Below are 25,142 nucleotides of genomic sequence, written 5' to 3'. Positions count from 1 at the left end.
AAACCGCAGCTATAGTGCAAAAGTTATGCAGGAAAATGCTTTTTTGTTTCACAGAATTGACCAATTTGACCCACTTGACATGTGTAAGCTGTCATTTAAATTTAGAAGAAAATGTTATTATTCATAATTCATCATACAGGACGGATACAAAAGATTCTGGGCTCTGTTCTTGTGAATCAATGAAGCACGGATGAACACAGCATGCTGACTGGGATTTGACTCTTTTAGGGGAGAGGTGTGATTACAGGGAATACATTTTCCGGTGTGTTAGGTGTTTGCATCACGACCGCAAAATTGCTTATTTTCCTTCACAACATTTAAAGGAAAATATCCTGCCACAAACACTTCTCCCAAGAGGAAACTGATGTACTGGATGAGCAGAAACACCACAAGCTAATACACGGCATCCAAAATTAAACTACTTTAGGGGGAGATAGGCTGAGTTACTCTGCTCCTGGGAGACCTGTTACTCAGAGTAAGAAATGGCTGATTTATATTAGAGCCAAGCAGATGCAGGGGTGGACCGCAGTGACAGCTTTGCTACAGGAATAGCACCTCAGCCATAAGTCTTACAACTACAGGGTGCTGGCACCTCCGCAATTCCCACCTCATGCAACATGATGATGGTTCTATAGTTGACATTCATTCATATAGCCACATGGATGAGTAGATCATTTTTATCCTGCTTGAAACTATGTTGATATCAAATTTAAATAGGTGGAAACACTTTATGGTAAAGGTACATGAATTGCCTTGCATTAATTAACACATTGCTCTTGCATTAAGGAATGAATGAGATACTCTTCATTCTTCTAAATTCTTGATAGTTCATGAGGTATTCCAGGAATGAAACCATGCTTTTTTTTCATGCATGAAGTGAATGAATTGATTAATTGATTCATGTACCCTTACCCTAAAGTGTTAGCAAATTTCCTAACAAACATGTAAGGTATCATCACCACCAAGAGCTTGTAAGCTTTTGAACATGACCTTGACTGCTGTTTGATGAGCGGGTGGGTGTTGCAAGCACAAATTATAGACTGTCAGACTGTCAACAAAAACGTGCATGCATCCAACCAAAAAGTCACTTTGCAGTGGCAAGTGTTGTGCAAAACTAGAGCCTCATTTTCCCTGGGGACCAAAGCTGTTTCAAATCCCATCACCTGTATGACTCTCTGTGTATACTCTGTCCGTCTGTATTAGTGTGTATGTTTGTACCAGCGTGTGTGAAACTGTCACATCTTGAGTCAGACTTCCATCACTTCAGTATAGCACCTGCAGTTTCCCAGGCCAGTCATCCATTAAGCCTCTGATTGCAGAAGGAGGCCCTGGGTACATTCTGTGCTGACACCCTGGTGCCAAAAACAGCAGGCTGATATTCACCAGCATCACAGCCTTAACTGTTTTTAATTATCTCACCATCTCTTTCTCTCTTTCTAATATGGTTAAATTTAGGCATAAATATGTACTATGTATTCTTTTCGGGCATTCAATCATGCCTTGTATGCACCCAGGGGACACAGAAAATAAGTGCAAAGTATCAAAACAGCTGTTTACCTATCAGCGGTTACACTGACAAATTGAACTAGAAGCATGTCTGTTTAATTCAGGAGGAAATGCAGTTTAGTGGATCAAAAATATCAGGGTATGAACACAGAAAAATTGCCAGGCTGTTGTCACTTTAACCCATGCACGTCACTTGATGATGGTTAACCTGGAATTTGAGCATTTTCATTTATCTGCTATTTGGAGGGTGCACTCATTGAGAGTTCTCTGAATAAGAGCTTCAGCTATCTGTAATGAATATAAAATATTTTCAGTTTTTTACAACAGTAGTGAACAATAAAACACACTGTCATTACCAGTCTTTAAAACTGTAGACTGTGTGTGTGTGTGGTACAGCCAGGTAACAGGAAATGTTGAAGCACTTTAGGCGCTTTGTGTAATTTTTTAGTAACAATTTTCACCACCAGATTTTGATGTGCATTTGGGACTGTTGTGCTGCATGCTTGACCCTGCCGTTCATCTCCATTTCAACCTCCACACTAGCAGGATCAGAGGGGCTCAGCTTTCATATGTTTCTAATTTTGTCTGTTAAATTAAAATTCACAGCAGCAACACTTCAACTGTCATTCACATCGCTGAATTCATAATGCAGAGAATGACCTGCTGGGCTGCTGTGCCTACTGCATCACACTCTGACAGGGCTTCAATTTAAGCTTTCCTCACCTGAAATTCTGTAGTTCTGCCGCATGTTAACTACTGTCAAGTATTACATTTCATGGCAGGCTCTGACAGCTCCCCCCCACCCTCAAACAATTTGGTGTACTGTATGGTGTCCTATGAGAACTATATTAATTTATATGTTAAATACAATAAATGTGCAGCAAATTACTTTGGTTGCCTTGGAGCAGAAACATATTAATGAACAACACAGCATCAAAGAAAGAGAGAACAGGAAATAATACAAAGCAATGAAAACATGTAATGGACAGCAGGCTGCACACATCAGCATCTAATATTTATGTGCATTCAAGCGCTGCTGCAGCAGTTCTACAGCCAATGTAACACAAGGTCAACAGAACAGACTGAATGACATCCATGTAATTAATTATGAGCATGACAGCAACATGGAAATCATTTCTCAAGCTAATGAATGGTAGAAATGTGTACGTCTATGTTTGTGTGTGTGTGTATTTGTGTGAGACATTTGGAGTGTGTGAGACAGGACATTGGCCATCTGCAATGACGGGCTAGTATTTACATGGCAGGGGAAGGAGAGACGTCAGTGCCAGACAGATTAGAGATAAACACAGCTACTTAGCCATAAGATATAGTCAACACCAACACCAAACTGGACTGAGAATCCATCTGACAGAGATCACATGACATGTACATATTTTCCCTGTATTGAGTGAGCTATTACATGGTTAAAGACAAATTTCGCAAACATTTTACTCCCATCTATAAATCAAATTTGATAAATTAGAGATCCAACAAGACACATTTTATCATCATGACACAGTTTTGTACACATTCATAAATCTGACAGTGTCAACAATGAATGCAGATTTGCATACCTTGACACATTTCTGTGTGTATGTTCTTCCAAATATATAGTTGTGAATAAACAAGTTTGCATGTTCTCTTTGAATATGTAAAGGAGACAATAATGCACGTGTGCATCCTATATACTGTATTTATCCTCATTATCCTTTGTGGTTCTCCATGTGTTGTCATAGAAATGTCTCAGTTGTGAGATCTGTGAAACCAATAGGATTTTATCCTATTCTTTGCTGCTGCAACAAACCTTCATTATTCCACGCAAAGTCTGTCTGAATTCATCTAGCATTTTTTATCCCTTCATGCATGGCTTTTAGTCAAGCTTGCATAATCATATACAATAAATGTCCTTGGGCTGCAATTTCCTCAAGTAAATCTATTTTCTTGAAGTAAGCAAAACACAGTAGACTTTAAATGACCCCAGTGCTGTACGCATGTAAATTCTATTCCATTCCTGTCTCAGTGTAATAATCCATATTGATATTTTCTGTATCATTTGGAAGAAGGTGGAATGTTTTTTGCCAGCCTTTTGTAGCTGGAATTAAAGTTTCACTCAAAATCTAAAGGTTGTTCACAGCTGCTTGATGAAGGCTCCATTCATCAATGCTTCAACAAGATCTCCGTGTAACTGAATGTCCTTGGAAGTTTAAGGAGGGAAATTTGTTGAGAAAGGTAAGTTGTTAATCAATTTTCACTTTTAAATGCCACTGAAATCCTGCAGAGGAGAGTGCCCTTTCCTTTCACTTCTTAAGTTAGTCAAGTAATTATTAGTTCTATCTAACACAGGCTCTGCCCTGTACTGGATGGTATGTAGAGTCAACTAGAGGGCTCCACCTGTGCTTATAGGAGTAGGGTTACAATATTGTAACCTTCGTTTTCACTGATAAGACAGAGTAAAAAAACCGACCAACAAAAAACAAACACAAACACGAAAATTAAAGACATGTTAAATTACTCTGCTTGGAGTCACAATTTGTGTCTGATATGGCTTTTCTACAAAAAAATTTAATTAACTAGTTAAAAATTCCTGAAATGACATCTACTCCTTTTCCCTTACTGAATCTATGAATATGTTAGTATTTTTCATTTTAAAGTTTAAAAGTTTAACTGTTGGACCCAAGATGAGTCCTACTTCACTAAACAGTCCATTTTCATCCAACTTAACGAATAAGATGCAGAACACTTTTTTGAGTGTAGGGGGACTTTAAAAAGCTCTCTGCAGCATGACAAATGATACCCAATGAGCTGGTTGAGTACTAATTTCATGAAGGTTATTCACTTCCAAATTAATCTGGTCCAATGAGTCAGGTAAGGACTCTGGTGGTGCAAATTTAGTACTTTGCAACTCCAATTGATTTTCTGTATTTAACATAAATTGACTAATCAAATGATTCTGTGTGGGCAGCTAAAACAATGCTACCCTTATGCTTATGGACACCTTTCAGTACCCCCCAAAATTGACAACTTTAGCAAAATACCTGCATACTTTTTTGACATGCCAACCATGCACAGCAGGCTGAGTATTTTCTGCCAGAAACACTGATTTTCCTTTTCTAAATATAGTTGGCTATGTCTGGAAGTGTGTATGATGGCAGGACAAGGGGACTGAGCTGTAATCATAGACACTCTAATTAGCGCTCTAGGCATGTAGTGTAGGCAGCTGAGGCACAAATAGATACACTGCTCATGCTTACATGCACGCACACACACACAAGTTATCCATGCACATAGATTTGGGGTAATAACCATGAGGGATAGGCAGTAGCTCAAAAGTTCAGTACTGGAGAAGTTTTAAAGGTTGGTAATGATAATGATCAGTCTGTGAGTTGCCACTGTTTCTCAAACCCTCTGAGAGGGATTTGCTACATTTAATGGTCTTATTTTTATTGATTCTGCAATTGTTGGTGCTTTTCATTGACCTTTTGGAAAATTTGAGGAGTAAGGAGCCACCAGTAAAGCCACCTTAATGCTATTATGCTTGACTGCTACGGGAGGCTGCTTTAACTGTCAACAGCACATTCGATTCTCATCTTTGAAGAAGGACAAGGGTGACAGAAAGACGGTAACTGACAAATTGGATGCAGAATTGCAAAGATGAACAGAGCCAGGGGAGGAGACTGATGGTAAATCTGGAAAGCCGTGACAGCGCATCAGTGAGGACATTTTGAAAAAGGCACATGACAAAAGGGGGAGAGAGGGAGGAGGAGGAGAGGAGGTGAAAAGGGAACATTGTGTGGGATGAAGCAAGATGAAAAGAAGCAAATATTTCCAAACACTTTAGTATATGTTTAAGTTTATGTTTTTTTAAGTTTTATGTGTTTTGTATGGAAAAAAAACGATATGGTACAATGTGGTACTAATTTATCACACTAAACATACAACAAATAACAAGTACTGTATAACCTATGAAATTGATCATAATAATGTAAGACATAATATATAAACATTGTATTTTTTTATTTACTAAGTATATAACTTTGATATTTTACATTGTTTGAAATTCTAACACCTTTTTTCATATTGTGTAAAATTGTATGGCAAAGAAGATTCAAAATTCAATACTTTATTGCCATATCAACATGATTGATTGGAATTAGTCTTAGTGAGCTCACTTAAACAAAAATAGAAAAAGACAAAAATAATAAAACCACTCACTCATAAAGCACATAATGCATTAAATAAAGTATAAAAAAGATAAGTAATATCTACACATAAAATAATCATAAAAACATAAAACAAATGGGTACAATACAATCCAACATACATAAACAACATGAATAAAACACAAGCACCTGTAGGGAAATTAGCAGCAACATCAAATGACCCACTAGTTAAAGTGCTTCAAGTGCGTTAGTAAGTAGTAAGTAAGTTTATTTAATATAGCACCTTTCACAGAGCAGGACACAAAGTGCTTCACATGAGTAAAATTGTTAAAGAAATAAGACCATAAAAATAGTACAATATAAGATACAATAAAAGAAACAAACAATAAAACATAAGTAACAGCATACCTTAAAAACACATAAAATACAAACAGTAGACATTATGAGGTGAGACAAAGGCCAATTTGAATAAATTAGTCTTTAGCTGTTTTTAATGGCATCAACAGAGACCACAAATCGTATGTTGATGGGAAGAGTGTTCCACAGTGTTGGAGCCACCACTGAAAAAGCCTGATCACCTTTTCTTTTCAGTCGAGCACGACAAATAACCAGTAAGCCCTGGTCAGAAGACCTAAGTGACGTACTGGTGATATAAGGATGGAGCAAGTCAGAGATGCACACAGGTGCCTGACCATGCAGGTCTCTATATGTGAAAACAAGAAACTTAAAATGAATCCGAAATCTGATGGGAAGCCAATGTAAAGATGACAAGATATGTGTGATGTGTGTCTGTGCATCAGCCTTGCAGCAGCGTTTTGGACCATTTGTAGACGGCCAGAGACAACTTACTGAGGCAGAGAATTGCAGTGGTCTAGCCAGGATGAAATAAAAGCGTTAACAATCATCTCTAGCTCAGGCTGTGATACAACAGACCTGAGTTTGGCAATGTTTCTTTAATGGACAGAAACATGTACTGGTTAGCGATTTGATATATTGATTGAGCAACTCTGGAAGCTACACTATCTGAAGCAATGATAAAGACCTCTGTCTTACTTGCGTTTAGTTGTAAAAAGTTGTTAGCCATCCAGTCCTTTATGGCAGTCAGACAATTGTGCAAAACAGATAGTTTATCAGTCTTATCAGGTTAAAAAGAGACATACAGCTGGATATCATCAGTGTAAGAAGAGAGTCCTTTAATTTTGCTGATAATATGTCTTAAGGGAAGCATATACATAGCAAATAGTATAGGACCCAAGACAGAACCCTGGGGCACACCACAGGAGAGAGCAGGAGTTTCAGTCATGAAGGGACCAAGTGACAGAAAAACTCCTATCCGAGAGATAGGTGGAGAACAAGTCCAGGGCACTCCTAGAGACACCCACGCATTGCCTAAGCCTTTCAATCAGGATGCTGTGATCTACAGTATCAAAAGCTGCACTAAGATCCAGCAGCAACAAAACAGAGCATTCACCCACATCAGAAGACATCATTATGTCATTGGAGACTCTGAGAGGAGCAGTTTCAGCGAAATGCTTCTGACGGCAACAACTTTCTCTAAGACCTTTGAAATAAAAGGCAGCTTAGTTTTAGTTTTTGGGAAGGGATGGGTCGAGGTTAGTTTTTTCAAAAGAGGCTGAACAACTGCATGTTAAAAACATCTTCCCTATTGCACTTATGTACAATTATTTAAACCGTCCAAGTGGCCTGCAGTGCTATGTTTGGAGTGTTAAGGAGGGAGACAGCTTCAGGATATGTGCTATTCTGGAACCTGGATGAAGCTGAAACAGAAGCCGCTGCTAATTAACTGTCTGATGTGTTGATTATTCACAAGAATCACACACTCACATACACACACATGCACACAATCACACAGCCTTTTAATATTATTACCACCCTCCTTGATGCCTGTCTTCTATCTTCTTTTTTCTCTCCTCTATCTAACAGTTATCTTGAGTTTATGCTTCATAAGCTTCATCATTCTACTGTAGTTACTTTGTTACTTATAGGCATTCATGCATCTTTTCCACACTGGTCAGCAGCTCTTCCTGGAAACATCCGATCCTTTCTGAATGAAGCATGTAATTAAAATAAATGCTTGTCTGCTCTTGGCTGTTGCCCTTTAAAGTGCCTCTGTCTTGACAACATTTTGACATCCCTTTACTCACCTGCTACCTGAGCTCCAGTCTGTTGGTAGAAATGACACGCTATTGACTGCAGATTATAAATATGCATTGTGCATGAAAAGTAGGGCTCATGCTCAGAGATGAGATATACAGTTTTTTTTACAGAGAAGAATTGTCAACCATCAAAGGGAAATAAATAAATAAAAACTATTTCCCAGTTGCTTTTCATTTCATAAACCCACAGTGCATGAACCTAACTAAATTATCCTGTCATGCATCATTAGATTTTGGCGACCGTGTGTGTCTGTGTGTATGCATAAGTGTGTTTTAATGCAGTATATATGGCATCTTACTTTTTTGATTAATTTTGTTTGGGCTCAGTGTACAACCAAGATAATAACTTGTCTCCTGAGGAGCATCTGAGGAATGCATTAACAGGAAAGTTAAATAGATCTATCAGTAATATTAATAAGAGACTGTGAAGCAGTGCGGTATATAGTATGTGGGAGTTATTTACTGGTTACAAACATGTCATACAACTTTGTCATTGCAGTGTTCCCCTGAGTAACATCTAAACAAATCTGGGAAAGCTGCTTTTGTATTTTGGCTATCATGCCCTCTCCATGTTAACACAGCCCAGGCAACTTATTCTCCAGCTCAAATTTAATTACAACTCAGTATGCTGGGGATTATGCAAAGTAAGTAAACATGAGAAGAATGACACAGTGGGTTTGTCCCCTGAGGTCTTGCTGCAATAGCATTCACAGATGATTATTCATCATGTTTTTTTTAGTAAATTAAGGATCAACCTTAAAAAACCTGTTTAGCACAGACGTGCATTGTTTGACATTTTCAATTATCACTACGAGTGTAAGAACAGTACTTTTCTGCAAAAACATTTTTAACAAAATAAGCCAAAAGTTTCAAATGCACCAGATTTTTTATGTTGTCTTAACACAAATGGCCACACCAGATTTTTGCCTGAATGAAATACAGTATATAATTAACAAAACTGTAATTATGTCAGACAATATCTGTTTAAAATAAAACAAAGAATAAGTAAATGACCTAGAACATGTTGCCAGTTTTTTGCACTGGACAGTTTCTGGTCAATACTCAAAAAGTCACAGACTTAGCTAAGCACAGAACCTGATTTGAAGAGGTGTTTGACACAGTGGTGCAACAAGTCAAATTGGTGTTGTTATGGCAGAGCTTTAGAGGATTAGATGTTTTTAATGTTAAGTCAACTAGAATACAAACTGCATGTGGATAAAAAAAATACCTCTGGCATTATGACAACTGTGAGAGGATAATCCATTTTAACTGTGCTTTTGTAAGCCTTTCAGATAACAGAATAATCATACTGTAAGTGTTAATATATTTCAGTTGTATTGTTTTCAGTGACAGAAACTGACATCTGTGGAAAAATTATTATTTTATTTTATTGATTTCATTATTTATCACTATGAAAAATTATTTGTGGAAAGATTTTAAAGATATTGTAAACCCCAAAGACCATGTCAGCATGAGGAACAGAGAAAGGAATTGGGTACAATGTAAAATGTATTAACAGCTAGTGTAATACCTACAGTATAGACTGGAGTCATGTGGGTTACTGAACACAACAGTCACCTTTTGGGGTTTTTTTTCCCGACATTCTTTGCCCAAATCCATTTGCTTGTACAAGCACAACACAGAGAATGTAACTGACCTTTTGTAAGTTGTCCTCGAAAGTTAATTACCAGAGATCACTCTGTTATTTGGGTTAACCTGTTCCATACACAACTGAGCAATATGTTGTTGCTCTGAGCAAAAACAATAAATAGAATATCCTTGTCCATCTGGAGTCTCCCACCCAGAGATTGAGAAGATACTGCCGCCAGCCGCTTACACACACACATGCACACACACATGCATACAAGTGAGTAATAGCATGCAGGTTACCTAAAGCCAGATATAATGAGAAACGAAAATAATTTAATAGTGATCCCCATATTTTCTCCCAATAACCAAATATTCCAATTACACAGAGCGAGTTTGAGTGGGTACAGTGTGAGTATGCTGTCTATGTCTGGTGAAAATGTAAAGTGATGTAAATGTCAAAGGCCATTAGGCAAGCTTGCAGGAGAAGCAATGATGTAGACACTCAGATTTAGCTGCAATTTCAATACTTGATTTTCATCCTATATACTTTTTATAGATATTTGTGAGGAAAATTATGAATTATTTTTTGTCTTTTGTCATCAATTTAGGCCTATGAACTGTGGCTTACCCTTCACTATTGAACTGATGACCCTTTTTTACCAGTGTTGCAGGCAGTGTTTGATAAGCTAAGCCTGGGCTTTAAATCCAGTCTTAACTCCAGCTATTAAAAATAGCAGGGTGCTGGAGCTGCTAAGAGGTTAGGGGCTCCTTATTTAAGCATTAATTATAAACTACCTCTCTGTCTGAAGCAGCAGATCCTATGCTTGGTCTATATTTCCACTGCAGAGGAAAATTGATGTCTATTATAAAGCAAAACAAACTGGCAATATGATTTTGATAAGGAAATGACTGAAAAGACAGGTTAGCATTTTCAGATATCTACCTTGTATATTAAATATTGATATAAAACTGATAGACAGCTTTAAAAGCTGTGTAAACCATATAAAACTCCGGAAACAATCGCACGCACAAAAATCAAACAACTTGGAACTCAAAAAGATTAATGAGGGGGTGTTGCAGAGTATTTGCAGCAACAGAATGTCCTACATATAAATGAATGATGGGCTAGATAGATAGAATGGTGTGTTTGTAAGAGTTCCTCAACCTTGGCTGTAGACACAGAATTTCATTTACACACTGTGGGATACTTATAACAATACTCACGTTGCTCTGTTGTTTCTTCTACTGGCTTCTTTTCCTGAGGGTGAATATGGGATTATGTCAATATTTCTGTTGATCCAGTGAAAAATAATACAGAAAGTCCATCACTGACCTTTTCGATCAGTAAAAAGACAGCTATGTGAGCACACTTCTGCCAAAGTGAATGCACACAAGTATATGTATTATGCATGTACTGTACACCTTTTGTATATATGCACATCTGTTTGTTTGTGCATATGTGTACATGAATAAACAGTAGTATTAGCATTGATTAGTGTTTCTGCAGGTAATTGGCATTTTTCTACCTCTACCCATGGGATCTGCTTTTGCTATGTTAATAAGCTCTCTTCAGTGGAGGCTGCACAATGCACTGAATGCAGGTGCCTTATTTTGCATTTTGAATGAACTCTCGGACCTCCTTCAAGAGGATGATGGACAGCTGTCATATTTTCATCGACTTTCTGCTTCAAAGTGAATATTTCCTCTTTACCACAATGATTCAGGCAGTCCATGAAAAACCTGTTTCTGTATGGGAACCTCTGTCTGATTATGTAGTTCTCTTTATGATCAAGGAGATCAGGAAAGAAACTTCAATTGGACTACTTCATTAAAATGTTCTAATGTGTCCTGAATATGATGAATTAAGTCACTATTTTCATGGCAATTGTAAAATATTAAAAATAAAAAGTTCAAGGGATCTTGTCTGCTTTTGATAAATTCAGTGTCTCGACCTAATATGTTATAAATGAAAATATTTCACTTGGAAACATGAAGCTACAAAATATTTGTTCTCATTTGCTTATGGCATAACACTTCACATTCCTGTTTTCATATGCTGCTGTAAAACATGTCCTCCTTTGTTCTATTTAGAGCCGCATCTTCCTCTGCGTTTGTACTTCTTTTCAGGGAAGACCCACCACTGAAATCCCGGAGGTATGTGCCTGAGTATAACTCCGAGTCATCATTACAAGTCTGCTCCCAATCTCTTTGCCGGTTGTCATTCCACTGCCTACACTGCATCACCCTTTCTCTCTTTCTCTCTGTTGATGGTGCAGCACCAAGAGTTGATCTTACATGAGCAGTATCTCTAAAACATGAACTTGTAATACACATTTAAATATTCATGTGTGTTCTGTCATATTTTTGTAGATTTTTAATCCATAATTTTCATATTTCATTTATGTAACAAAATAATCTAAACTAAAAAGGTCCACTTGCCGGCTTTTTGAGGTTTTAAATGCATCTTACAGTCTTCTTCAGCAAATGGAGCTGGTCCAGTTGTCATCATGTGGTTGTTTATGGGGGGAGAAACAAAACCCCTGTCTAGGTTCAAATATGGTCTTTTGCATCAATTGTGAATAGATTATTTTGTTGTGACTGATTTTCATCACGTATTCACAGACAGCTAATGCTCATTCAGTCTCTTGTCCAGGCTTCTTGCCGTAGTGTTCCCCACAGTTGTTGCATGAAGTCATACACCACTCCAGTTTTCTTCAGTCTTTCACTAGATGTTCAGACAGCCCAGCCACATAAGGGGAGTCCCACTGGGGTGCTGCAGGGGTGATGGCGCCTTTGCTGTTGCAGCTCCTAGACTGTGGAACAGCATCCCCCAGATCTGCCCCCTCCATCGCCACTTTTAAGTCCATGCTCAAAACTTACTTTTATTCACTAGTGTTTGAATCCTCCTGGTGCAGCTGATTTTTGGTTTGTGGTTATGCCCATGTGTTGTCTATTTGTGCCTGCGAGCTGTGTGCCTTGTTGTTCAAGATGGTGTTTCTTGTATTTGTGATTTTAGCTATCTGCTCTGGTCTGTGCAGCACTTTGGTCAACAATGGTTGTTTTTAAATGTGCTTTAAAAATAAATTTGACTTTGATTTTGGTCCCCATTGATTTAGCAGTGTCCATTCTGGTCTGCGGTCGGGGCTGGATTCCCATCTTCCATTCCTTATACAACTGACAATAAATAAAATAAATCATACTGAGTTTTATTCATTCTTCTCTGGACATCAAATAAAACAGTACACATGTATTTGGTATTTGCCATTGATCAGACTATAGCTGATGAGTTTGATTTGAACAATACTGTAAAAAAGGCATCTAGACTCCCTGATATGAATATTATTTGGCCTTGTTCATGCTCTCTGTTTGGATTGATGAGAACAGTGAACAGCTTGACGCGACAGACCTTGATATTCAGGCTTTTCACACTTTCATGAAAATGGTGCTTATGAAAATGACACTGCTTAAATGACACTGGCAAAAATTCTGAAATGCTGCCACTGTGGCCAATCCAGCTGCAATTACATAATTTGACACACACTCCAGTGCTTTCTGTTCAGCACTAACAAGGCCCAAATGCTCGTTTCGGGATTCAAGATTGACATGGAACACATGCCAAGTTTTTAGCTGCAGTTATGTAATTTAGCTTTCTGCTAGATTCATTTTTGTATGGACTGGTAGTAGAAGATTGTATGTTTGCTGTGGCAAATTTACCTTAACAACACAATAACCTAAAAATTAGGCCTATGCATGCATCTGTTTGTTTTTTTTTTGTTTGTTTGTTTGTTTTTTGTCAAAGGTACAGTATTGTTGTTGTTACAGCTAAAAACACAGAGTGGTTTAAAAGCCATGGTGCATCCATCCTTATATGACATCTGAGATCTGGCTGTCAGGTAGTACCACACACACAAACTACATTTTCTGAAAAACATATGTGAAGTTCATAATTTATTTCATTAGAATGGCGGTGAAAAAGTGGGTAAGTTGTTTTTTCCAGTTTAGGATGCATCACTTTGGATCAATATGAACTTTCTGCTTCATTACCATGTAAGTTTGTCCAAAATAAAGCAGAACAGTACATGCAGTGGAGGAAAAAGCAACTCTTCTGTTAGGAAAATAACAAAAAAGTGGTAAAAAAAAATTTACCTAGGAGGAGTGCCCAAGGATGTTTGGGTGCCAAGAAAATTTTAGTGCGCCCTACTGTTGTCATTTACGGCAAACGGTAGTCGCTCGGGTAAATGCCTGTCAGTTATTAGTACAAACTGTACCTTCATTTTTTGACACTACCCACGATGTTTTAATGAAAAAATATGCATTTCGAAAAAATAATAAAACCCCGCTAAAAATATTAATATACACAGATATGTATCAAAATCAGAACTGAAGGGATGACGTGTATGTATGGGTCCTTCGGACTTCCGGGTGTGTATAAACAGATCGTGAACGGAGTCGCCTCGCCCAAAAGATGTGAGTTTCTGCTTTGTTTTGTGTCATTTTTACTTGAAAACATTTCATGTTTATTATTTAGCATCAAGGTGCTAATAACGGTCCTTCGTCTTCTTCACTAGGTCTAAAGTAACGTTTAAAATCACCCTGACGTCGGACCCCCGGCTGCCGTACAAAGTGTGAGTGCACTGACAGCTCAGCAATCACAGCACTGACTCTATGTTGGGTATTTTAACTTATCTATAACACTGATTTTACCTGAACAATACGGCAGGGTTCAGTGTTTGACGCTGTTGTGGAAACATGAGATGATGTGTTTAACTTGAGCTACATGAATGTGGTCATTGACATAACATCTGTCAGTCTAAAACTGTTTCCCATGGTGGCACCGAAAGCACCAGCTAACAGTACTGACTCCAATTAACTTCTGCTTTAGACATTTTATATATGAAGTTAGTTTTGCAGCGTTTTGTGAGTTCTACTGAAACGAAATTGGCCTGACAGCCAACCATCTCCTCTTAAGGGGTGTCATCAATGAAAATAATGAGCTTATTTATCTGTGTGTCAACTTTGTGACCTGTGACAAAACCACAACCACAACCACAAAGGGAGAAAAATCACAGGCATTGCTAAATTTACTGTGCACCTTGTACATGTACCCTGCTAGACAGACTGAGCAGCACAGTGTTTGGTGACACCATACTGGTGTTCAAAAACACTGGCAGCAGTAAACTGAATGGAGAGTCATAATCTGAGTATGGATAAGCAAAGGCATATGGTTTTCCACTCAAAAGTTAAATAACATTGTTAAAAAATATACAAATTACATATACTCCCTCTCATTTATTGAGGTCTCCAGAATCTATAATGTGCAAGTATTTTTCACTTCAGAAATTGTGTATTAATAGTGTACCATATGTGCACTAGTGTCTCCGTGGCACATTGCAGTTCCATACTGGACCACAATTTGTTTCCAAGTTAGTCGTGATGTTGCAAATCATACTCATACATACAAGTATTAAACTTAGATTTAAGGTGAGCACAGAGCAACTTTCCCACTTCAGCAAATGAATGTGAAAACAGCCTTCTAGTGAGGTAATAATGAACAAGACTAGATGCACCGATCGATGGGCCATTGATTGAAATCAGCCGGTTTTCAGCTAATCGGCCATGACCGGTGACTGGCCTTGATGAGCCTCATGTATCCAACAGCAGCTGCAGCACAGACAGTACAGCCACACACACACAACATGTTGTTGGTGTGGAAGTTCTTCAGCGTGAGTGAAGACACAAAGTTTTTGTAAAACCTTTAAGTCCAAATAAGCTGTGGGAGAACAACTTTGAAAACATGTGGAACAACTAACTTAATCAGACACTTGAAAAATCATCACCCTGGTGAACATGCCCAATTTCAAGAGGAAAAATGTAAGTTATTTAAATAGTTAATTAACATACAATTGAATTTCAATATTTAATTAAAGAAAAGTTACAAAAATGTTTGTGCATCCTGTCAGTTATAGTTCTTTTTTTCTCATTAAATTCTTATTAAATTCTTATAAAGACAGAAAATTGGCAAAAATCGGAATCGGCAGGTCAGACATTTAAAAAATCGGAATCGGCCAAGAAAATTGCAATCGCTCCATCTCTAAAGAAGACATTTTTAAGTGTAGGGGGACTTTAAGGCTCCACTTACTGTTAGATAAAATTACATTTTTGATAGCTTCAACTGTATTCCAAGTGATTTTACTTATAAAGTTCATAAAAAGAATTGCTTAAGTAGTTGATTTTCTTACTATTCACTTCTAGCTAGAGCAGTGTGTACCGTATATCATCCTAGGAAGTGGAGTCCCTATCTAATTATAACCTTTTGTACAGTGTGAAGAGACTGTCGCATTAGCCTAAAACTTTCTTTTCAAAATCCAACAATTTAGAAATTAACTGGCAAGTCATTCATTAACAGAAGTGCCTCTTGAACTTAATCTTTTATGAGCGACTGAACAATTCATCGTACTGTTCCCGAAGCCACTGTGACTTCAGTAAAATATCACATTTTTGCAGGGATCTGTCTACTGCTGCTTTTTTAAGCATTTGACCAGGAGTTGATTCTCTAATGACGTTGGACAAAGCCCTGCTGAAGCTGTTAGAGTATTAGCATGAATAGAGGGATAATGATAGTAAATGAAGCATTACATTAGTTCTGTTAGTGGACTGAATTCAAGAACACTATTAGTAGCTATATTCATCCCACTTTTATCAACATTAATCACATTCAAACAATCTCTAATCACACACAGTTAGGGCAGCGTGGTGGTCTTTATAATCTGACAAGCTTTCTCTCAGTCATAATGCAGAAGCTGCAGCTTATGCCTTTCTCCTCTCTCAGCTACTTGCTGCTGTACTGACTGTGTCGATTGATTTTGCCCTTCACCACATCAGCTACTCATGTATCGCAGCAAAATATGTTGGTTTCTATTTTTTATAGCCCTTGGGGAGGGTTTCAACTCCCTGCTGAAAACTGTACTGTTGGATTCATTGGAGAAGCATCCAACTGAAAGCGTATAACCATTTGCACCATAAATGGTCTTATGTTCTCTGACTGAAATGACTCTGACAAAAGTAATGTTACACTCAATTGAGCCCTGTAAGGAAATGCTCCTTTTGTTCTCCTCCTTTCCATGGAAGTCAGAATAAATAGTCATCTACAGTATTGCACCTCCGGAGCTGTTAGGGCTTTAAAACAGTAAAGCAGCCCGTCTACTTGATGGTCGAAACTCAGGTCAATCTCTTGAGAGATGATATCAAAGCATGTGGCAATCCTGCTTTGAAAAGTAAATAGTAATACACAGGTAGTGAAATTAAGGCTGGAATTTTATGGCATTTTAAAAATCCTGTTTGATTTATTGTTTTCCCACAGACTAAGTGTTCCAGAGAGCACACCGTTCACAGCAGTTTTGAAGTTTGCAGCTGAGGAGGTAAGATTACTGTTTGTTTGTTAGTCCAACTCTTTAATATAGTGGGACGGCACTAGGTATCGACTGAAATAACCCAGTATGAAGTAGTATCAACACTCCTCCAGTCAAACTATACCTGCATTCAATCCTTTTTGTACCCAGATCTAGAAAAAAAAAGACTATTTATATGGTTTTGCTCGCAGCCAATCACCGCAAGCATTCTTCAATTTAATACAATGTGATTGGCCAACTACCGCAGCAGCTACAATCCATACAGTCTGTGGTAATAATAGCTACTTCATAGTACAGTTTTGTGCAGTTATTTAGTAAATATTTCAAATCATTGAACACTTTCAAAATGTATTTGTGTGAAAATCATTTGGATGGGGAGGAGTGGTGGCATTTTACACAACTGAATGCTTCCATCCACATGATGAGTATCAAATGAAGTAGAAAAAAAAAGGTATGGAATGAAGTACTCTAGTGTTTCCCCTATAATAGTACACGCCTGGCGGGCTGCCAGGCCAACGAAAACCCCCGCCAGGCCAAAAATATTTTTTTTAAATGCCAAAAATAACACCAAATAACCATTCATTCAGAAATCAATAGCGTTTGGGAGCGTTTTTCTTCTTCTTTGATTCCCTTTTCATGTTTGAAGTTTGCTAATTAGGGATATCTGTTATCAACAACCTTTACTAAAGTGAAATGAAGTCTTGCTGTTATAAGTGTTACAGACACAGGACATGTTTCATTTTTCAGTCGTCCGTCTCATGTGTCTAACAGAAAATATATGCATTTATTGAATCAATACAGCTGCCTACACTAATGCTTTATGGACATAACCTTGACCCCAAATCCTCTTCTATGGCTTCAAGTCTACAACTAGAAATATCGTGTGTCGGGCTCTGAGCAGCACTAACAAAACACTGGTGACGACACAGCAGTTCTGTGGCTGAACTGCTGCTGATGTGCTGCTTTCACTATGTGTAGAAAGGGTGGTAATTTGCTTCTGTTACAAACCTCCATACTCCTAGACCATACACAAATTAGTCTTGGCTGCTCCTTGAAGCCGACAGAGATAGCCCACTGAGTTGGATCATGTATATCATTTCTTAAAAAGGAAAAGCGTTTGAAAGTAGACTCTTTTACACATAATCAGTGTGGGGATACTGTTAATTTGTTAAAGTCTCTCTTGCCAAAGTGGTTTGTAGAATTAAGTGAGAATTGAGAATTAAGATTAGCCAGTGCCAGTTTTTATTTTGAGCTGCAGCAGCTCAAAATAAACAGAGAAAGAGAGAGAAATGCCAAGATGAGTTTACACATGACAAAAACTTCTTCTTTCCCAAAAGATAGAAAAGAAAAAAGAATTTAATAATTAACAAACGGGGAATAATTCAAAGTCAGTTTATAAGTTATATTTTATCCACCAATCCTATTCTATATCTAACAAAACTCCATCAACATCCATTCATTCCTGATCTAAACTTTTTAACTTTATTTGAGTTGCTTGCACTACCTGGCAGTAGTTTGGTGAGCAGCAGTTCAGTTCAACCTTATCTCCCCAGTGACAGACTGCTCCCTCCATCCTCTCACTGCAAATCCCACCAGCCCACATCCCCCTTCTGTCTAACACAGAAGTAGGACATGTATTGTGACCATGCTGAGTGATTTTCTTCCAGAAATTCAAGCGTGGCTATCTTTCCCTCAGGCGCTCTCATAACTGTTTGTATGAGTGTGTGTGTGTTTGTGTGTAAGTGCAGGCGTACGGGCTTGAATCTGTGTGAAAAGACAAACACACGTGTCTGACAAGCGTAAAAGTTGGCAGACAAAAAAGACTGAAAACAAAACACACTACACAGCATTCTCTTTTTGCTGGTTTCGCCAAGTTTGTTTCCGAAGACGCCCGTAACTGCAGCTCCTGTTTTGAAGTTGTCATAAAGTCTTAGAATCACACATATATACTTGAAGTGTGCTGACTCAGTGGATAAAGTTATTTTTTCTTGATGATTTATTCACACTGTCTTCAGGCCAAATGTAATTGGGTAGCAACATGTCCCTGATTTATTTAGGCTAACCAAAATATTTTAGTGCTGCTGAAATCCCTGAAAAACTTAAATGGTTGCTTCTTTTGTAAAGTTTCACTAATGGGGATTTGAGTTTGATCATTTTTCTCTGCTTCATTTTCTTCAACAGTTCAAAGTGCCATCAGCAACCAGCGCAATTATAACAAATGGTGAGTCTGGGGAAAAGTCTTTTGACTAAGCATTTTTCTTTGTCTCTTTAACAAGCTACTGCAAGTGCAAAAGTGACATGTTTACAAGTGTGACAGTTAAAAGAAAACCATCTTTCTTCAGAGAGAGTCTAATTTGTTTGGAAACTTCAACAGCAAGCTGGGAGGGAAAGTATGTGATTTTTGGGAGAGTTTGAATAAAGTCAGGGGCCGCTCACTGCAATCTTTGAACTGCAGTGTGATGCTGGAAATAAAGAATGAAATACTGAAGTCAGATAATAATCATAGTAATCACTGAAAGATCTTCCAGCAAGCCTATAAACTATCACTTTAAAATATAGTCCTCTTCCTTTTTGCATAACTGTGTCCTGAAAGTCAAAATGAGCTACAGTATGTCTGAAATATATGGAAGTAACTGCAGAAATTTATAAAATACAGTATATTTGGCCTGGAGGAAACAAAAAAAAGCTATTTTGCCCCTTTTTTCATAGATTTGAGAAAAAAACTAAAAAGTTTCCTTGACATAAACTTTCCACAAGGTTGTCAGAAAGGTTTTTCACTGCAAAATCTTCAGATATCAGGCTCTTTCAATACAGTCTCAAAGACGTTTTAGGGCATAATATCCGTCACAGTGCACAAGCACTACATGAACTGCAAGGTGAACTTACTGATGTAATTTGAGTCCATCTCCTAAAAGGATTCAATGGAGAAAAAAAACAAATTGCAATGCATCTTTCACTGCAAACTTCTACAGGGTGCTGCAATTTTGAAGTCACAGAGTACAAGCAGGATCGTGTGGTCATTACTTACATTGACTGCAAGTAATGGCAGCCTGTTTCAGCTACTAAGTCTGCTTTTAAGGGGCATTAAGTAATCTGTGACCTTACTGATCTGCCACTTATCTCGGCTCCTTGAGTTGTTTTTCTTTTCCATATTAGAGATGAGTAAACTAGCTAATTAGAGCCTTGATAGAACAGAAATAGTATCTAAAGATTGTTAGATGTTTGAATTGCCAATTAAGCATTGGCGCTAAAATTAAGCTGCATTCAAGCCGTTTGGAGTTGCAGAATCGGTTTCTACCAACTACCCAACAGATGCATGTCTAAAATAACCTGAGCCTGCAACATGAAAAAAAAATATTCAGCTGGATTCATTAAGGTACAGAACACATGTAACCACACAGATAGTAATCACTGGAACAAATTCAACTGTCTCTGTGGCTGTTTGAAGGAAAATTGTCGGCTTATTTGTTGTTTCCCAACAAATTAATCTGCGCTGTGACAGTCGCATTAAAACCGATGATGTTTTTGTTTACCACTGCTCTGTACTGTCAGTTTTAAGCAGTTTAGAAAAAGAAATTAAGAGAAAATTCACAATCAAACATTCAAATACATGATACAAGGTAGCTCAGTCATATAGAGATGATACTTTTAGGCAGTTGTTTGGAAGTACTGGACATGTAAGAGTTGCCAAATAGCGTTGGAATGAAATTTGGGTCAAAATGGCTGAGATATAACTGCCATGTCTAATATGACTTTCAGTTTAGCAGTGCAGAATTAATGACTGCTCTGTTATTATTCCGGATAGAATTGCATGCTGCGGAGACACGCTCTCATTGTTATTGCCTAGTGCAACATCATTACGGGTGAACTGGCAACAATGTAAATTATCTCATTTCTGTGCTACTCATTTGCATTGATAGTCTTCTTGGTTTACATTTTGTTTCTTTTTTTGCCTTTCATTGTTGTCCTGCAGATGGAATAGGAATCAACCCTGCCCAGACAGCAGGTGAGTTCTGATGTTGTTTTGGAGCCTGTGCCTTTAGATAATCTTTGAAAAGCTACTTTTCTCCAAAGATAACTAACATTTTGGTATTATATCTCCACAAAAACTACTCTAGATGGTGTAAGATGTTTTTCTTTTCATTCTATTGTAATAAGGTTCTTAGAAGCATAATCAACCTCTGGGCTTTATTTTAAGCGCTTTGCCTCTTGTCAGTGTGCTTTCATCATAGCATTAATACCAAACTTGAATAAAGCGTGTTTCATAATGCACTTTGGTAATGCTGGTGGCATTGTGTTTGATATTCTAAAAGATTAGCTTGATAAAGCACCCAGAGGCAGCGACTTCTGTTGGTGGTTCCACAAAGACAACTAACGAATATAAAGCTCAATGAAAAGCCTTACTTGAGGTAACAAAACAAATCGATAAAGGATCAAGCAGTTCCAGCTAATATAATAATGGTTATTCAATTTGGGTTTTGAAAAATCAGGTTAAAGTGGTATTCATGGATGTAAAAGACAGGCCGAAATGTCAAGCAGGGATCATCGGTTCAGATGTGTGTGATACATACAGAAGAACCATTAAATAATGAAAACTATCAACCATATCAGCTTGGCAAAATATTGCAGATCACTGACTCTGAGATGGGAAGAAGTGAAAACCACTTAAAGGATTTCGTCTTGTCTGCTCAGGCTTGTAACTGTGACATCCTGAATAAGACTCTGCCTCATGACTGTTGCCACATGTCACCTGTCTCTCATCTTTTCTCTCTCTACACCCTTAATTGTCTAAGTTGAAATGCCAGAAATAATCTTCTTAGAAGGGCAGGGAAGACTCATGACTCATGATGTTTCTCTGAAAAGGAGTTGTTGAAAATCCTTATTTGTAGAGTAACTATGCCCAATCTTTCCCCAACCCAAAGGTGATGTAGTATTGCACTGTAGCGCAAGGTTATGTCACCATATTGCCGTTGAGTGTGTTCAGAACTGCATCTGATTTTAAAATATTACACCCTGCACGGCATTGGCTTAAAAGGAACTGATTATATTTGGATGAATGATAAGTTGAGAAGTGTGGTGAAATTAAGTGGCTGGTGCACAGTGGCGTTGAAGTTAAGGCAAACCCATATAAGCCCCGTCTGAAATGATGTGTTTCCCTGGTAACTTGACTTTAATTAAACCTGCTTAGTGGAACTGAATTCCCTAAAAATAAGCCTGAGTTACTTAGATCCGCCTAACTTAACTGAGGTGTCTGTGTTTGAACAGTTTCTTTCATATAAATGGTGTTTTAGTGATTCATGAATATAGATGCAGTGCCTGAAGAAAGCAGTACTTAATGTTAAATTAAAAACTGACCTCCGACCGGAGGCCAGTTACAGGCACCAGGCTGTTTAGTCAGAATTCACTTGACTTCAGATTCCCACATTATTGCAGAGCCCTGGTGAAGCACTGAGTCAGCCTCCTTGGTGTTTCCCTGAGGTTCATACTTAACGTGTAGCCCACCTCTCTTTATGTAAGTCATTATTCTCAACAAAGGTTATGGATGACTGGGTTTTCTGCATAGAGCAGGATAAGGCAATGTCTGCTTTGACAAGAGGGCAATATCATAGAAAGGAACATTTGGTGGGCATTCACAGCAGCTGTTTATCTGCGTAACATTCATGCTTTGTGCTGCCAAGAATAGCCGCAGTTCAGACACCTCTGTCAGATTGTCTTTTTTTTCACCCACTGCAGCCTTTCTGCTTCATGTTCACAGGATTGAGTACACGCTAGAAATCGATCGGATGTAATTTTACCACCTCTTTTTCTTCACACATCTTTATAAGACCAATATCATCTTTTTTTTTCTCCGCCATAACTACAGTGCACTTACACTAATGGTTTTAGAAATTATGTGATCTCAGCTTGAAGACTGGTTGAATGAATGAATGACTCTATCTGTGAGTCCATAATGAAAAATTATAAATTATTCAGATGAACTTTCTGTATGTGGGCTCAATAAAACTCATGTGATGTGGCTATAAGGACAAATGATCTTAAAATTAGGCATCAAGAAATTAACCTTTCATCTTTACAGTTAGTGCAAATATCTGAGTAACTACCCAACCTGTGCAACTTTGTAAATGAATCTATGATTTAGATTTAGAGATAGCATTTTCTAGCTAATCAGATACAGTTATACTATATATTTTGTTTCTTTTAAGAAAACAAGTCCAAGTTTCTCTTCCAGCTGGCAATGTTGTTTGCAGTGTATGAGCTTTACTGACTGTAAAACGTCCTATTAAAGAGCACCGATTATAAACTGTCATCTTTATGGGGCTCTGTGCTGTGTTGCAGGGAACGTGTTTCTTAAACACGGCTCAGAGCTTCGCATCATTCCCAGAGACAGAGTGGGAGGACAAGGAGACTGATGCTGCTTTTCCTTGTTGACGGCATAATGACTCACCCAGCAGAATTCACATAACACTTGAGACCCAGGAAACACCCTGGCGTGTGTCATATTTATTCTCTGGCCCACAACTGACAGTGACAGAGTATATATATTTAAACAGATGATGACATGCACACACAACTGCATGCACCCTGCTTCTTCATTTTCAGTCAAGGTTTTTTTTTTTTTTTTTTCCCTGTAGTATAGTTGTATCAAACAATTGGAGTGACATCAATAATAATAGAGATACTGAGTAATTAATATTCACAAATACAGCAGCTGCAACCCAAGACTAGCTTAACATCACAAACAGTTCTAGCTTTTGTATCTTTGTAAATGACAATAAACAGTATAACTCTCAATGACACATGCCTGTTTCGAAGTGTTTACTTTTGTCTTAATTAGCATTGTGAATATGGTCATTTTTTTAAAAATGTGATACAAGCTTTTAAGGACCATTATTGTTTTATTAAGTGGCTATAGATGCAGGTAAATTGTCTGTTCATATTAAATACTCTTTTTTTTTTTATGTCAGGCACCTGTTGTCAGACAAGTATTCTTCATACATGATAACTGAACTATGGATCTGTACTGAACTTATATCATGGACCAGCTTCCATAACTAGAGGAACATACTGTACCTACAGATAAGAATGTTTAGGATAACGTGATGAAACGTGATTGTTCATGTGTCAAACTGTGCAGGCACATGGATCTTTGCTGCCCTCTGTCAGGTTGTATTTTAATGTCAGTTTGTGCTCACCCAAATTCCTTGCATCTGTATTCTAAACCATGTATTACTACCCATCTGAAGACAATAAATATAAAAAAAGATTACACTGAGTAATCTAAATGTTTTAACATGCAGTGCTAGGTTAGTCAGGAGATCAGGAGCAGGCGGTGAGAAAACAAGACAGACATCCAAAAAGCTTTGATTAAAAAGCAGGAGCCTCAGAATGTGTCACAATAGCTATCACTGAGGTGAGGTTCATCCAACCCCAATAACTCTGGTTTTCATCTGGGAAATAAATTATTTGATTGCAGTCTTTTCATTGTGTTTTCTTTAGCTGCAGGCAATCTGTGGATTGAAAATGTGCCTTTTATTTGAAGTCTCCAGACTGTTCCTATCCAAAAAATGGCATCATGACTAATAGGTAAAGCTTGCTCTGAAATTTGCCTTATCATTTCTCTGACTGATTAATGAGGAGAATCAGTTTATTATCTCCTTCACATTCGTCATTATCATCTGAGAAGGTCTGAATCATTTGTTTCCGAATTGGTTCTCTTACTTCATGTTGGAAAAACCAAACAATACACACTCGGTAAAGAAAGAATATGCATGAGAAAATAATGAAGCACGCATACTATAATACACAAGAAAAAGCACACAGTTGTGTCTCACCATCCATTAGGATGCAGACTCCGATGGGGTGAAGGGGGATGGCAGGAGGGGCATCACAAATGGATTTTCTCATTTATTTTAATTAAAGTCACTGCTGGGCACATTCACCAGAAATTTAATTCTGAGATGGGAAAAGACCACAGAGTACCCTGGACACTGAAGATCTGTTGCAGTCTTGGCCTTGGTGCTCAAAAAATGCTATATATTACTGCAGTTTTTTGCCAAATGTTTTTTTTTTTCCTTCGTGGATGGTTGTTTTCAAGCTAGCATATTTAGGCTATTTTATAGTTAAGAATACCATCACAAACCCTTAAGCAGAAACACACTTAAAAGCTGAGAGTAATCATCCAAAACAGCTCATTTGCTATATTCCAACTGGCCAATCACTGAGACTGTGCAGAAACTAGCACTGTTATGGAGTCTAAAATTAAAGCTGTTGAAATGTGTTTCCAGCAAAGGGGTTTTAGA

General features: G+C 37.8%; 1 protein-coding gene across 1 annotated transcript; it reads left to right on the top strand.

Moving 5' to 3' along the window:
• The first annotated feature begins 13,792 nt into the window (after positions 1-13,792).
• Positions 13,793-24,109, top strand: ufm1 (ubiquitin-fold modifier 1). Its single transcript, XM_044371272.1, has 6 exons — positions 13,793-13,900; positions 14,002-14,058; positions 16,794-16,851; positions 19,024-19,063; positions 20,816-20,848; positions 23,179-24,109. Coding segments are annotated over exons 1-6 (264 nt in total). The 5' UTR covers positions 13,793-13,898; the 3' UTR covers positions 23,253-24,109.
• Positions 24,110-25,142: the final 1,033 nt, after the last annotated feature.

This window comes from Thunnus albacares, chromosome 13, assembly GCF_914725855.1.
Source record: "Thunnus albacares chromosome 13, fThuAlb1.1, whole genome shotgun sequence".
NCBI lineage: Eukaryota > Metazoa > Chordata > Actinopteri > Scombriformes > Scombridae > Thunnus > Thunnus albacares.
Note: the sequence above shows the minus strand (reverse complement) of the source record. Positions and strands in the feature narration are given on the sequence as shown.

What these genes read in the sequence shown, in the direction of transcription:
- ufm1 (XM_044371272.1), top strand. An exon ending in CCCCGGCTGCCGTACAAAGT is followed by an intron (nt 14,059 to 16,793) that starts GTGAGTGCACTG and finishes GTTTTCCCACAG; the next exon opens with ACTAAGTGTTCCAGAGAGCA. An exon ending in CAGCGCAATTATAACAAATG is followed by an intron (nt 19,064 to 20,815) that starts GTGAGTCTGGGG and finishes GTTGTCCTGCAG; the next exon opens with ATGGAATAGGAATCAACCCT.